The sequence below is a fragment of the Macaca mulatta genome, chromosome 3 (genome assembly GCF_049350105.2).
Source record: "Macaca mulatta isolate MMU2019108-1 chromosome 3, T2T-MMU8v2.0, whole genome shotgun sequence".
In the NCBI taxonomy this organism is placed as follows: domain Eukaryota; kingdom Metazoa; phylum Chordata; class Mammalia; order Primates; family Cercopithecidae; genus Macaca; species Macaca mulatta.
Window position 1 is genome coordinate 171,941,081 of NC_133408.1, and position 16,298 is coordinate 171,957,378.

General features: G+C 46.2%; 1 protein-coding gene across 1 annotated transcript in view; it reads right to left on the bottom strand.

Moving 5' to 3' along the window:
- PLXNA4 (plexin A4) overlaps positions 1 to 16,298 on the bottom strand; it is a 446,344-nt gene that overhangs the window by 101,420 nt on the left and 328,626 nt on the right. The window contains exon 5 of the mRNA XM_015134941.3: positions 12,336 to 12,436. Coding sequence (XP_014990427.1) covers positions 12,336 to 12,436 — 101 coding nt within the window. The remainder of the gene's footprint in view (positions 1 to 12,335; positions 12,437 to 16,298) is intronic.

Here is a 16,298-nt window from a genome sequence, read left to right on the forward strand (position 1 = left end):
AAGGAATTGCACGGTTCTGTCTATTCACCCTCTCTGCACATCCTTAGGCCTTGCCATTCTCTTCCCCTCCTTAGGCAACCTGAGATTTGTTTTCTTCATATAGAAAATACACCTCCTTGCCTGTGAACATGCCAGTTCTTCTGTTGGGCTTCCCTCTCCTCACTTCTCCACCTGTCCAGTTCCTACTTTTTCTTCCAGTCATGGCTCAAGATGCACCTGCAATCTCTCCTTCCCACCCTAGGCAAAGTGAAGAGCTTCCTCCTAGGATCTCATAGCACCTTGGAGTCTCCTACTTTAAGAAGTCTGGAACTTCTTAGATTATATGACAATTATTGGGCTAAGTGCAGCCCTCTTCTACCAAGTAGGAGCTTCTCAGAAAAAAAGCAGCTATGTTCGATTTATTTTGGTATCCCCTCATGTACGCAGGTGGGAGAGAGGGAAGGAAGGATCAAAGGAGCTAAAAACTGTAGTTAAAAGCTTGCTCTGGATCAGAATCCTGGCTCTATCTAAGGTTTGCTGTTACTCTTCAGTGCTCTGTGTTGTACAAAGTGTATGGTGTCACAGGTGGACCATGACCAGTGTGACCTGGGATCTTGCAGTCCTAGCTGATGAAGGTTTGTGAAAGATGCATGTGAAAATCATGGACCTCCCCCAAATGCAAGCATCACTTGAGGTCACTGCATGGAGCTATCTGAATTTCAGGGAGCAGTATTTAATCCAACTCAGGTGAACTTTGTGGACATAGGGCTTCACCAAGTGGTCATGATTTGGAAACTGGACTACAGATTTTGTTGTAGGGTGGGGTCAAGCAGGGTCCTCAAGAGGGACAAGATGAGAGAAGATGAGAGCAGGGAAGTCACTCCAGAGTTGCTGATCTCTTTTGATTAAAGAGATAAGATTTTGCAGAGGAAGGAAGATGTCAGGAGCTGTTGCAGGGCAGGAGGGAGCCCCAGGCAAGGAGTTTATTAGGACACAGAACAGTCAGGGATAGGGAATCTACATGGAGAGGGAGCCTTCGGGAGGGAGACTTGGGGAGGGAACAACTGTCTCAGGAAGCAGACAGGTGTGGTGTGGGGCAAGGAGATGAGGGAAGGGGGCACCTGGATACCCTGAGCTGCTTTTGGGGTAACTCGGGCTTAGGGAAAGCTATGGGGGTTTCTCCTCCCACTTTTGGCCACAGCAAGAATGACAGCCTGGGTGGAGAGCCTGAGAGGAGAATCTAACAAATGAAGGAAAAATCATTGAAGGCCATGGACTGAAGCTGTTCCTCTAAGGATGGGATAAATGGAGCAACACAGGGACAGAACACAGGACTTCAAAGTAGATTGGATGTGCAATGCGAAAGTGAAAAACAACCCTGAACAGTACATTCATGGCTGCGAGGTTTGAGCGCTTATTAATAGGCACATGATATGGGGTTTACATTGCCTAGCGTTTAAGTCTCATGACAATGCTGCAACAAACCCCACCTTGTCAGGACGTGTTGGGACACAGATGCACCCTGCAGCCTGTGCTCTACTATGGAGCTCTACCTCCTGAAACTTCCAGACTGAGGAGTGAGGGGCTCCACCCCTGCTGTAGACTAAGCCGGTTCTCCTCACCATCCTGGTGCCCTCTTCGTGTCCTTAGGGCAATTCAAACATTTTCCCCTCAATCTTTTTGTCTAGGTTAATCGCTGTTTTTGCCTGGCACTGGGATGCACTTTGAGTGTTATTGCAACTTGTTGGATGAAGATAAATTCTCCAGGGTGCTTCTAGGAAACACCCTCCCAGGAGTGAAGGATCAGGCGTGAGTGTGGTCACCCCCATGGCACTTCCTTGCTGCTCCAGCTGACCGATGGCAACAAGAGTGTCTGCCTAAAAGACTTGGAAGTTAATTTACCAGGCCAGCTCCTCTGCAAGGACTCCATTACCTTCGGCCATTAAGCTAATGTTATGGACTTTTCCAGAGTGTCTGCACTGACATCGCTATTAATAGTGTTATTACTCCCATTAACAGCAGACCCAGAGAGCTAGTACGGGCTTAAATTATTCACTGACTCCCCAACTTTGAAGTTCCTATTTCTAAGAGCAATCAGTAGGTCTGAAAAATGCCTTTGATTAAATTATGAAGAGAGGGAAAAGCAGAGCTGTTTCCAGGCCAAACATCACCTGGAGTTACCAAATAGAGGTTCGGATAGAAAAGACAGGACTCCATCTCTCTTCCAGGGGCAGGGAGGGAGAGGTGGCACACAGGTGTTTGCTTGGGGGATCTCAGGACAAGTTCTACCTGCAGTGCTTGCTGCTTCCAAAGTTCATGTGGTTGCGTCTTGTCACTGCTCCTGAGAGTGACAAAGGAACTACTCATCACCTTCCCCCAATTTTAGGTTTTATAGGGAAGTCACCTGTAATTTACAATTTTAAATATCACATTTAACTGTATAATCTTGGGCAAATTACTTAACATCTTGGTGCCTCAGCTTTCTCATCTATACAATGGGGACAAAACAGTAACTACCTAATAAGGTTATTATGAGGATTAAATGAGATTATGTGAGTAAAGCATTAAGGACAGGGCATAGCTCATAGTAAGCCCTCATAAATGTTAGCTAGTATTATCATCTTATCCTTTCTCTGACATCCTCATTTGACCTCTCCAAACTGTAGCTGATGCAGAACCACAGATTTATTTTATTTTTTTATTTGCTATTTATTTTTAGAATGAGTGTTTTTTATTTTTATTTTTTGAGACAGGGTCTGGCTCTGTAGCCCAGGCTGGAATGCAGTGGCATAATCTCAGCTCTCTGCAAACTCCACCTTCTGGGCTCAAGCCATGCTCCCACCTCAGCCTCCCAAGTAGCTGGGACTACAGGCACACGCCACCATGCCCAACTAACTTGTATTTTTTTGGTAGAGACCGGTTTCACCATGTTGCCCAGGCTGGTCTCAAACTCCCAAGCTAAAGCAATCCACTCATCTCCACCTCCTAGACTGCTGGGATTACAGGCGTGAGCCACCATGCCCAGCCCAGAGAACCACAGATCTTCTCCATAACTGGCCCTTGGGGCAAATCAAAGACAAAAGAAAGGCAGGACTGCAGCACTTTTCCTCTTAATAAAGGAGAAGGACAGCCCAGAGACCAGGAGAGAGAAAAGAGTGAAAGAATGGTCTGGATCATAGCTCTGTTTTCTTAATAGCTGTCAAAGGGTATTGAGAACTCAGCTATCTTAGTGGAAAGTCAAGTGTAAGGTCAGAGCCAGAGATGTTTTGACATTTCTACTATCCTCCAGGACTCATGAGGGTGGAGGCTACAAATGTCCAAAAGCACAGACAACTGACCTTAAATATGATAGGATAATGGAAGGGGAGGCATGAATTCCTGCTGGTTTCTTCTGGGGTCTGTCAAGGGAATGGACTTCTGCTTTTCTAGGACTGTGATTCCCAACAGCCCAGAACAGAGCTGGAAACCAGAGCAAAGTGTTAATTCATCACCTGAGAGGCAGGGGTAGTGGCTTAGATGTTTCCTTCCAAGAGGCTTCAGGTACTCCTAAAGCATGTCCCTCAGCTCCACTGTACGGGCCCCTTGACATGAAGGAATCCCCTGCTTCATCCGTTTCCCAGGTAGGAAAACAGGAGCTGATATGAATTTAGATAGTGCATATGCTGTGTGACTTGGAGTTTTCTGACATTCTTCTCTGCATGCCAATGTCACTCCCGCTCCAAATACAAACCTTCAGATGGCCAGCAGGAAGCTGACCCCAAGACGATACATCAGACCCCCAGAGCTGGAGTCCCTCCCTGCTAACCTCCTCTGACCTCTCTTCCTCATTCCACTTCTCTGCAGTTCATCTTCTCCAGCCTCAGATCAAAGGTGCAAAAAGCCCTTGGGGAGAAAGGCCCTAGGGCCCCTAGAAGGGGTTATTATTCAAGCCAGTGGTTCCAATGAGATTATCCTCTCTAATGAAGCAGCTACCTCCGCCCTCCCCTAAGCCTGAACTTTCACTGCTGGAGAATTCCCAGCCAAGTGGAAAATTAGAAGGGAGAGGAATGAAGGAAGGAAGGGGGTGAGGGAGGGGGAGAGAGGTGGTGATTAAGTGCTCTAGAAATTAATTCCCAAATACAGCGATAGAAATATTAACTCCCAGTGCCACTGGCCAGGCAAACAAATTTCAATTTGGAAACAGGGCTATCTGTGAGTCCAGCCTGAGTGAGCTTCCAAGCTTGGAGAGGCCGATGCTGGTCGATCTCCCTGGGCTCTCCAGCATGTTTACCAGGCTTAGACATCAGAGCTTGCTCCTTATTTCTCCCTGCGGATGATCCCCAATCCTTAACTTTTTACATTGGCCATGACCTATGCTTAAGGTGCACCATCTGTGCTTAGAATTGAGAAGATTGAAAAAGAAAGGGGGTAGGGGTGAGGGCCTTCCCCAGTGGACCTAATAGAAAAGTTAAGAGAATTTAGAATGCCTACTCAACTAGGAGATTATTGGAAGCTTTGGCCATTGTCATCACATCTGGGGACACTGACAAGGGAAGAGACTATAATTCCTAATTCAAAATCCTTGTCCTCCTTGAGAATGACCACAGTAATGGATAGATGTGCGTGACTTGGAGGAAGTGGAGTAGCTAGTACAGGGTCCTTCCTAGGCAGGTGGATGTGAAAGAGGTTCCTTATACATAGGGGTAGACCAGGTGAGTCCTTTCAATGTTACAATTCTAGGATCCAGTGACTGACACCATGGTCTCATGGAACTTGAAGTATTTGGGTTGTGCCATGTAAATACTTAGGATGAATCCCAAGAGAGGAAAGCCCAAGGTTCTACTGTAATTTTCCCTCTGCCATCAGTTGCTGGCAAATGGACCCATGGTCCTTTACCATCTCTAAAGACCCAAAATTAACCTAAGAAGCACCTGAATCAGATTTATCCATGCCTCCCCTACAGGAGGAGGGAATAGAACTTAGCGGAAACCAGCAGGTTCAGGGGTTGAGTGGAGGCCCAAGAACATTTCTGGGCTTATATGGCAACCAAGGCATCCTGTCCCACCACAGTTAGCTCAGATCACGGGCTTGCAGCCTGCATTGAGAAGCCATGTTCTGTCTGCCCTGGGTCCCTGACTGGATTCTGACCTTGGTAGCCATGCTTTGAATGAACAATCTACTGAACAAAACCTTAGATGAGAGGTACAAAGGACCTGGAATTGTTCGTTTTTTCCAGATGATCTCAAACCAAACCAAATTACATGTAGCAGTTGCCAAAAGAGAAAGTGAAGTTGGCTTGTCTTTCTCTTTTCTTCATCAGTGGCTAGCTCTATTAGGGCCTATTAATTTTCTACTAAGATTGAGGAGAGGTTAGGAAAGAACAGGTGTGGAGCAGAGCAGGAGTGGAGGGAGGGAAAGGGAGGGAAAGGCAGGAGAAGGGAAAAAGGAGACAACAAAGGCATCGCCGCAGGCGAATCCATTCTCTTTATAATCCAGTCAGTAAAAAGGAGAACACTGCCTATTACCTGAGACACATTCCAACGATGACTCCAGTTGATTCTCATCAGTTTTACACTATACTTTATCCAACAGCCTGGTGTCTTCATTTCCATTAATGTCACCAAGTCCAGTAGGCTTGGTGCAGGGAAGCACTTTGCTCTGTGCAGGCTGGGCTGCTCCATCCTATGTGGCCCAGTGCAGCGTGACTGAATGCGGTGTGTGAATGCTGGAATACGGGTGTGGTGTGTATGTCTGGAGTGAAGCCTCACAGGTAGGCCAGCTCCTCAGGTTGTCCACAGGGATCCAAGTCATTAGACTGGGAGGGACATTGAGAGCTTGAGCAGAACACAGGGCTTTTTAAATTCATATGGGAAGATGGCATTTTTAACTTATCATTCTCTGGTCATGAAACATGTGTTTTGTGTGTGTGTGTGTGTGTGTGTGTGTGTGTGTATTGGGGACTGGGGGGCGGCAGGGGGCATGTTTAAAAAAGAAAAGGCCCATTTCCCTAAGTCATACTATGTCTCTGCTAAGCCGTGGAGAGGAAAATTCCAGTGTACTAATATCTAGTCTGGGATTCATTCCTTTGGACCAGAGAGGCTGATAGCTTTTCGGCAAAGAGTCAAGGAAAACCTCCTTGCACAGATTGCAAGGAGTTTGCTGGGTGGAAGTGGACACCAGCCATTCCTCATGACTGTGTAGGCCCTGTGCAAGCAGCCCTAGGAGAGATCATTGACCTAGAAGATTAGTGTTAAGTAGCCTTTGAATATAGGTTTAAAAAATGAGACAGCAAGGCTGTGAGATATGCCTGGGTGAAGCAAAGCATGGCTTGCATTTTGCAATCAGCTTGTGTGTCATTAAGTGGACATTGGCATGGCTGGTTGAAGCCTTCCAAGGGGAGGCAGACTTCCCAACAGTGGGCTGGCTCCAGCACCAGCCACAGCCCTCCAGCCCTGGGAGGGAGAGGAATGGAAGGGGAGGGGGACCAGGAGGAGGCACTAGGGTCCAACTCCAGGCTCTGCTCCCACAGTCATGGCCATTTGGGCCACTTCAGGCATGAGGGCTTGTTGCATTGTAGGCCCAGCGAGGGGCTTCACGCAGGCCCTCTCCTTTAATTTTCATAGCGTGGCTATGAAATTAGAGCTGAAGAAACTAAACCCAGACTGGGTCTGTTCATAGACAGGTCCTTAGTTGTAACTAAGTTGTAAGTCTTCTTTTCTGCTCTGAAAAGCAGTGTCTTTCTTGTCTTTCCACTCTCGCCATCTTGGAAGAAACCACATAGAAAATAACAGGAATGACTCCTGAAAAGTAAGCCCTGCCAGCCTATCCAGAGGAGGGCATTCTTCCAACAGAAGAAATATGGGAAGAGGCAGGGTCATGAGGGGGTGAGAGGGAGACTTTAGAAAAGCTGATCTTATCCTTCCCCTGTGATGTCTTGGGTTACATGAACCTCCCAGGAGTGACGCTGATGACTTTTCTTAAGAAAGGTAATGTCTGGGCCAATCGATGCGGCTGGGTCTGCTGGGCAGGATCCCATTACCTGCTGAGACTGAGACAGGCTTCTTTGATTGGGCACGAAGCCATGGGAGGGGAAGATGGAGGAGGGGGTTGGGGACCTGCCAAGCCTGGTCACTGGAGAAAATGTTTCTGGCCCAGGACAGGAGATAGCTGTGATCGGGTGAAGGCTTTCCTTTACCTTCACCCAAGTCAGAATGGGTCAGCTCAGGAACAAGGAATAAAGGCTCAAAACTCAGGGCCACCTCAATACTCAGCATTATCGAAGCTGTCATTGCCATCAGAGATGGGCAAGCCTGTGGGCCGGGGTCAGGGGCTGCAAAAGAGAGCGACTGAGTGACCCTGTGTACTACCAGGTTGGCAGGTGAGTGCTTCATGACAATTGAGAGTAACAGGAGAGAGGATTTAAATTACATGAGCCTTTCTCAAGCATATTTTGTGCAACCCACCTGTGACCTTGCTGCTACAAACAGCCCATTCAGCCACATGAGCCACCTGTTTACAGAGGCCCTGCCCTTGTACAGCTCAGTCACATGTGCTCACTCTCAACCCCTCTCTCTGTCTTTTCCCTCTTCCTCTCTTGCTGGCTGTCTGTCTCTGTCTCTCATACACCCATCTACTGCCCTTCTCTTCCTGATGCTACCACCACCTCACTCACTCCAACCATGGGGAAAGTTGGCAAAAATGACTGAGAAAATGAATTTCTCTTGACACCTCGAGGAACCCTTTTCCTGCTGTTCTGGTCTTCCTGAGTGAGGATCAGGCTTGCTGAGGCCACTTAGCATGCGAATGAGTCGCTTGGCACGGGGTCTTGCCCATGGTGGGGGCTGAACAAATGCATCGATTCTAGTAAACTCCCACCCTGAATCCAAGGCCTGGTTCCACAAAAGCTTTAGGGCAGAGATGACCTAACAGAGTTGTCTTCATATCACTGAGCCTGGCACACTGCTGGGCACGGAGGGAGAAGGGCAGGTCTGAGAGATCTATGGACAAATTTGTGAGTGTGGACACAGCACTCCCTGGAAGCAATTAAACCTCCCACTCTTTCCACTTGACTCCCTAGAAAGTTGATGCCTTTCACAGCAAGCATCCATAGGCTCTCTCTGGCTGCCCTCAGTCTCCAGCACTGAACTGCCAGCCACCAGCCTTCTTCTTTCTCTCCTGCTGAGTCCACTTCCTCATGTGTCTCTCCAAGCCATGGATGTCCAGTTTACTCTCACGAAAAGTGAAAAGGAGGGCAGATAAGGAGGAGCAATTTCTGGCTTTGACCTGAACCTGAGGAACTAGGGAAGAAAGGCCCACTGGGAAGAAGAAGGAGAGAGCTCTCTGGATAAAGAAAGTATTCTATATCTTGATAGACATGTGGATTACAGGGGTGTTGTTTGCCTTTGTCAAAGCTTTCAAGCTATACACTTAAGATCTGTGCATCTGATTCCATCTAAATCTAAAATTGCACCTTTACTAAAAACATCTTAGAAATCCAGGGACCTACTCTACTTATCCACGACCGGATTTTAGAACCTGGATTTCAGGACCTCAGAAATCCATACCTGAGGGATTTCAGACTTTCCCATAAGGAACTCAAGGACTCATGCCTGAGACTGCCACTCAGAGATGGGGAGGGTGCCTGCTCTTGTAGCAAGGACATATTCAAGCTTAAGAGGGTCTTTTTAACTTTTAGAGGCACTCTTCACAAGGCAGCGGGGGAAGACAAGATTCTTCTCCTACCTTCTTACAGTTGAAAAGGATGTGGCCCTATGTGGGCCAGGGGGGTCTTCTTGGTCATAACTCTGAGAGGGAGGGAGGATTTACTGAGTGTCTCAGTGGGCAGGCAGCCTTGGCTTATGGAGGCTCTTGAGCTTTGTCCTCCTGGAAGAGCTGGGCTTTACCAGATATATTGGTACAACTCTTATACCTGTGTCTGCCTTCATCAAGTCATGGACATAACCAGGAGGCTCAAGGTTACAAATGACAGCACCTTGCCCTGGTGGAGCATCTTGGAATTCTGTAACGTCCTATATCAATCACCTCCTTTTATCCTTGTGCCACCACTGAGAAGGTACTGCTCTCCCTCTTTGAAACAAGGATGCCAAGTTTCTGACATAGAGAGTTATCGTGCAATCTATTTGCAAATTCAACTAACTGCTAATGTTTATTTGTGACAAAAATCGGTACCTGTGGACATGCCCAGGGCACTGAAAAATTTGAGTGATCTGGCACACATGCTGCCAGCTGAGGTGGGACGAGGCAGCCTCAGCTTCTTGTTTTAGCTCTCGCTCTATAAACAAGTGTCCTCTTCAAGCCCTATTTAGTGCCACATTTTTCTAATTTTGCAGGTGATTTTGCTGTTTAAAATAGTCCCTGAATGTAGTGCTGAAGGGCTGTCTAGTGATCTTGAGTGCAAGAAGGCCATGGTGTACCTTATGGAGAAAATAGTTGTGTTGGATAAGCCTTGTTTAGGTATGTGTTACAGTGCTGTTGGCGGTGAGGTCAACCTTAATGAATCAATGATATATATTAAGTAAGATGTCTTTAAACAAAAACACACACAAAACAAGGTTATAGATGGATTTGTTGATGAAAATGTGACCAGAGGCTCCCAGGAACCTAACCCTGTATTTCTCCTAGAAGCAATGGCTTGGTATTCACTGTGTGTTCCGGCGACTTTATGGAACATATCTACCATGTGCAATGAGAACTGACTGCACTTGCTTAAAGCCCTGCAACAAGTTTCCAAGGCATGTGAACTTAAGTCCACCGATTTCCACTCCAGTAATCCTCCCAGTGTCCCCCAGTGCTTCAACTCACTGGCTCCACTGTGGCTTCTTGAGCAAGGAGGTGCCAGCAGCAGCAGCAGACAATGATGACTACAAAGAGAGCAACACTTGCACAGCCCCTACCTTCTGAGAGCCTGTGCTTAACAAGGGCTGGGCTACATGGAAACACGAATAAGACATGCAAGTGTCGGAATAAAACACGGCGCCAGACTAAAGGGGTGATGAGGATCTAGCAGGAGCACCCACCATTTAGACAAAGGCTGGGGACCCCCCAGGAAGAGAAGCATGCAGTTAAAGTAGAGACATCTGGAAAATCACCAGGGATCAGCAGAGTCACAAGAGGCGGGCCATCACGAGCTCGCAGTCCTTCCCCAGCCTTGTCAACATTCCTGCCCCACCCTACACTACATTTTCCAGTGCTCCACAGCCCACTAGGCATTGGTCCTCATACCATCTCATTTGATTCACCAGTGACTCAGTGAGGCAGGGGAGATAGGCGTCACCATGTCCAATTCACAGAGGAGGAGCTGGGATGAGGAGTCTGGACTTGGGGGCAGGTGCCCAAAATTCATGTCTGTGGCTGTTTTTATGCTGTGCTGAGAATGGAGCAGCTGGCTTCCCCATGCAGGCTGAGGGCCCCTTTCACAAACCACCCAGACTTCACCTTGGCCTCCATCCATCCCTGTTTTCTTCTACTTGACAGGAGGCAGGTATGATGTTACAGAAGGTAAAACTGAGGCCATACAGGAAGTACTGCCTTCTGCCTCCTCCTCTCATGTCTGCTTACCTTGCAGCCCTGGGGGTGGGAGGTAGGGGTTCTCACAACCTCTCTGGTGCCTTCTCTAAGCTTTGGAGCCCCTCTGTTCACAGGGCTCCGTGCTCTGTGGGCCTGGGACAGCATTGTGGGCAGAGACCAAAGCTGACATGGAAACTGCCACTGGGCATGGAGTGTCAGGGAGGGACCAGATTTTCTGACTGCCTTTGAATTATGCCAGGTAAGAAAGCCCCATGCCAGGACTGCAGAGCTATCCTCAGCCAAGCAGAAAACAGGGCAGTCAAGGCTCCCAAGTAAGGCAATGAGTTTAGAGCATGGTCTCTTCCTGAGAGGCCTCACTGGGTGACACAAAGAAAACTGTCCCCTGTCTGCCTTGCAAGGTATCATTCAGGAAACTCTTCTGGTATCATCTGAGCCAATCTGCATTCTGAATGCAACCTCTGCGATCCTCTTCTATGCTGGCCACTGCTAGGATCCCGTGCTCTGTTACCATGCAACCTTTCTATACACTTGAGTGCACAGTTTCTGATCTGTCTGTGAGTTATGCATATTTCAGACAAGATTGGGCACATTCAGGGCGGCATGGCCATAGACTGAGTTACGTATACTTCAGTGTAGCTCAGTGGTTCTTGACTTTTTTCTACTATAACTTACCTGAGGGATGTCAGACCTTCCCCTAAGGAACTCAAGGACTCATTATGCCTAAGGCTGCCACCCAGAGATGTACTCGAGTTTAAGAGGGTGTTTCTAACTTTTAGAGGCACTCTTTGCAAAGGGGAGGGGAGAAGACAAGATCCTACTCCTACCTTCTTATACTTGAAAATTATTGGTAAATGTTATTGGTCACATGTAGTTCAGGTTCTTAGTAGGAAGAATAAAGTTTTTCTTCTTAATTTATAATGTTTGGATCCAGCTTACAAAGTGGCACATTTCAGGTGTTGGCCAGAAACAACAATAGCTGGACTGGAACCAAATTTCATCAGAGTGAGGTCCAACCATTGTTGGCTTCTCCAGGTATTGATGGCAAGGGTCTTTGGATCCCCAAAGAAAAGCCTTCAGCTTTCTGGTTGTTTGAGCCCTATTTCTGCCCCTTGGTTTATTTACCGTTTACCTCCACTATAATGCCATTGCCTTCTTCCCTCTTCTACAGAATAAAATGGAGCCACAAAAAAGGAGGCATGTTGGCAAGTGGCCAGCACTCAGGCCAGGCTTTACTGACCCAGTGGCTCTAGCCCAAGTGCACTCACAGCCAGCTGATGGGTGTTTGACAGCAGTGGGAGGGTCCTCAGGTGCTACACATTTAACTGCGGATCCAAACCAGAAAATCCTATAGAGATGTTGAAGGAGATGTTAAGGAGATGTGGAATCACTAAAGGGACAGCATATATCTTGTTCATGATTTTGTGGCCAGTATGAAGGTGGAGAAAAAAATATCCAATGCCTTCTTCCTGGTGTTCAGTCCTGGAAAGTCAATCTCCAGCCCAGTAAGCCACAGTCAGGAAAGTCCAGGAATCCTGCTTCTTCCCGCCCTCCAGTGTGTGATTACCCAGCGTGACAACTATATCCTGACCCATCATCATTCCCATGCCGCCATTGCCATATATTTCTTAAGGGAATTTGGCAAATTTAAAGAGAAGTCAGAAAGAACAAAGGAAGGGAGATAAAATTTGGAAAGGATACTAGGAAGGAAGAGCAAGGAAGATGAGGAGAAAAGACAGATCAAAGGGAAAGGCAGTGATGACAGAGAAGTGGAGGAAGGGAATTACCAGGAGGAAGTGGGAGGCAGGAGGCAGCCTCCCCATGGTACTCACGTGTTGTGTAGCACACACCAGCCACAGTGGGGGTCGCCTGAGCCAAGGCACTCGCCGCAGCTCCGATACTGACCACAGGACTCCACAGGGACTCTGGTGAGCTAGGATAGCAGGGTAGGGAGAAAGTGGTCAAGATTTTGCAGAACACCCAGTAGTGTACCAGAAGAGATGCTGCTCTAAATATCAAGTGGATCACCTGAAATGTTGCAGGAGCATGAAGGTGCTTGGAGCCCAGTGTGGGAAGGGACCTTAAGTGATTATGTTTGAGTAGGTGGCCACATATGCATCCAGGGAGACAAGCAGCCATATTATTTTCTTAGCAGTTTCCATGAATACAGACTCCATACAGTCCATACTAAGTTGTTAGAAAAGATATTTACAGCGTTCAAGTTTTCTACCTCTGAAACCCCCAAATATCTCTACAAATGGCCAATTCATCATGTATTTGTTTCCTATCAATTTAATAAGTGCAAATGGTCATTCTCACTCCCTCATCATTTCTCTTTTTCTATAGTGTTTCCCCTTCTTTCCAGTCCTCCTTCACGTTTCATCATTTTTGCTGCTCCAGAGAGCAGTTAGCCTGAGACCAAGACCCTTCTCTTTCTCTCCCTCCTTGCCATTTACCAAGATATCATAAGCTCACTCTGTAGCTGTTACTTACCCGCTCTTTCTTTCTCATAATGTTGGCCAACTGGCTCTAAAAGCTTTCACTATGGTGCTTTCAAAGAGCATCTGCTGCTATTTCTCCTCCTACCCACACTCTTTTCATGACTAGAGGCTTCCTCTCCAACCCAAAACTTTATATTAGCTTTCACCAGCCGCCTGCTAATGTAAAATGTTCCACATGACATTTTTGCTTAGCCCAAATGCTTCCATTTCCTGCATGCTCTTAAATATCTTTTGAATTTCTTTGTTCTCCAATGTAGCTTTGCCTTGATGTCTCTTTACATGACTTGCCAGCACCTGCTACATAGTAGGTACTCAATAATGACACACTGGATCAAACAGAGTTTTTATTTTCTTTTTATAGCCTTGGTCTTTATTCTCTGTTTTGCCAGTTTCTTCTTTACAAAAAGTTTTTTTTTTTTTTTAATTTTACATCATCCTTTTCCATTTGGGATACCTTTTCATCTCAATGGAGAATCCTACCTGATGTTTCAGCTTGAGCTAAGAGAATTTGATGTGGCCATCCTTTTTAATTTCTCGCCACCAGACAACAGGCACAGAAAACTATAAACTGCGCTGACCTGGCTGAACCCTCTCTGTTACATGAGCAAATGCAGAGGCAGTGTTTCCCCTGCTGTTTTATGGGGCATGTGCCTCTGTAAAATGATGTCCGCTTGGCAGGGGCTACTTGTAACTCACGCACAGGCAAACTGGCACCAGAGCTGCTCAATTAGTCTCCAACTCTCTTTTGGAATTAATTAATAATTAATTCCCAATCCCACATGATCTCTTTTCCCTTAACTTTCTTATTCCCTTTATGCATCTTTTTGTTCTCCAAAGTACACACCGAGAGTTCTTAATGACCACACTGCATTTTCACTTCTTTCAAGCAACCTTTTAGCCTCCCTCTCCCATTCTGACGGCAGTGACCTTGACCTTGGTGGCCCTTCCTCCACCTTCTCAGATGTCTTTTTTGCACATTTGGAATTTTATCTTTTATTATTGCTCATGTAATCTGCATGGGCTGTGCCTGGAGTCTGCCTACATACGACCTTCCTATCCTACTAATTAACCTTAACAATTAGTTCCTTATGAATTACCCACACTGGCTCCATACCAGCCAAGAATTTGCCCTCTTTCTGTTGTGTCTTTAATTTCTCTTCTTACTCCTTAAGTGAGTATAGACATGCTAGTTATGTAAGCATATAAATAGTGACGCCTAACCCAAAGTACCTGGACTCCTAGGAATTCATGAGTGGTAATGAGGTCCACAAGCTATTTTCAATATTTCCCAAAGCCTAATGGAAATTGAATTGTTGCTGTTTTATGTTTTTTATTCATATTCAGTGATGTACGTCTCATATTAAAAATAGGAAATATGTTATTACTTAATAAATGCAGTTTGTTTAGTAGACAGAATCTTTCAAAACATAATGCACAGAGGGAAAAATAATAAAAGGGGCCATAAATGGTGAAAGTTGGGAACCATAAGTACACAATAATGTTTTCATATGTTCCAGCTGCTTGTCTAGCACTCCATATTTTGCATGGGCTTAAACAGAAAATCATGCCTTGCTCAATCAAAAACATTTTCTTGCTTTAAACTTAATTACCATCCTCCCCAGTTTCTCCTATTGACAAGTTCTATAATCCACCTTGGATGGAATGTGGCTGCAGGTTCCAGAATGTTCCACATCAAGTCAAGAGCCAGCTCCTTGGTGAACGTGAAATTCTCAAAAACCTTTGCATTCAGATTCTTAAAATATTTTGAAACTGGTGTTTAATAATGTCCATACCCTGGAATTGTCAAGTCCCTCCTCTTGATTTTAAACATGAGTCATTTTTTGTTGGGTTTGAAAGAATGCAAGAGCCCTCAGAGCTAGGTTCAAATTCTGGCTTAACTGGAGATAAAAATCCCCCCTCCCCGACCCCCACCCCAATTCAGTTTCCCAAAGCACAGACAACGCAATGGTTTTGTAAATGGTCTGGCACTTTATAAGTGACGGCTATGATGGATCGCTGCTATCCTTTTTATTAATATCCCAATCCTCCTTGTACTGTCACTTACCTCTCCCCTACATCCCAGAAAACTCCTCTGACAGTCTTCTGAGGCCTCAGGAACTCTGTCAGGAGTTCAACAGACCTGGGAGAACTTTTCTTTTTTAATACCTTGATAGCATGATTTCCTCCTTGAACTATGACATTTGCCCCTAAACCATTCATTGTTCCACGCTTCGGATGAAACCCGGAGTTATCTCATTTCCAGGACTTATTCACTATCTTTACTAGCTTCTGGAACAACTATCTGCTTTTCTTAGCTTTTCATGTAGGTGGGTCCATGTGAGACAGGGACACAAGTCCTGCACGGGTATCATGAGCCCTGACATAAGTCCTGCACGGGTATTATGAGCCTTGGGTTCCAGCCACAGTTCTGCCCCCCAGTTTCTTGGGTAAACTTGGACAAATCTCTCTCTGGGCTTCTTTTTGATGATCTGAGAAATGAGGAACTGGGCAGGTTAGTTCTGAATTCCCTTTCAGTCCTAACATCCTAAGCTCCTTGTTAATGCTCCGACAAAGTCTCTCGGGTCAACCTCATCTCACTTGTGTGGTTTTCATGGACATGTATGACAATGGCACTGGGTCCACCTTCAAGAAAACATTCTCTTGGTGACAATCATCCAGGCATCCAGAGCTTTCTCATCTTGAAGGTAAACAACGCAACTGCCTTTAGTCTGTCCTTACAGAATAGTTATATTCATGATTTAATCATTTTTATGACTCTCTCCTGAACTTCATCTAGGTTTTCTCTACTCTTTTTAAAGTGTGGACATTCAAATTGGGGAGCCAACAGGATTCTGACAGTCCAAGTAGAAAGGTTACCATCATTTGAAAGCTAGGTGCCACCTCCTTCACCTTGCCAGGACCTTCCCAAGGAAGGACAGAACCAAGGGAAATCTCCCAGGCTCCACCATCAGGCAATAGTCTCCAGCATGGCCAAGGCCTCCCAGGCTGGCTGCACACCTCTCCATCTCTATCACTGCTTTGCCTCACTCTCTACCCCATGGTTAATTCTGCAAAGCATCAGAAGTTTTTCTAATACTTTCAATCACTTTTGAAAACTGGATTTAGTCCAACCATTTAGCTCAGTATAAATGTATTCCCTCATGTCCCCAGTTACCATCCACACCTTGCTAGTACATTGCACAGGTGGCCAGATGACCTCTGAGCCACCTTGCCTCTATGATTCTTTCTCCCCAAATACCTAGACTTGCCACTCATAGCCTTACACCATACAAA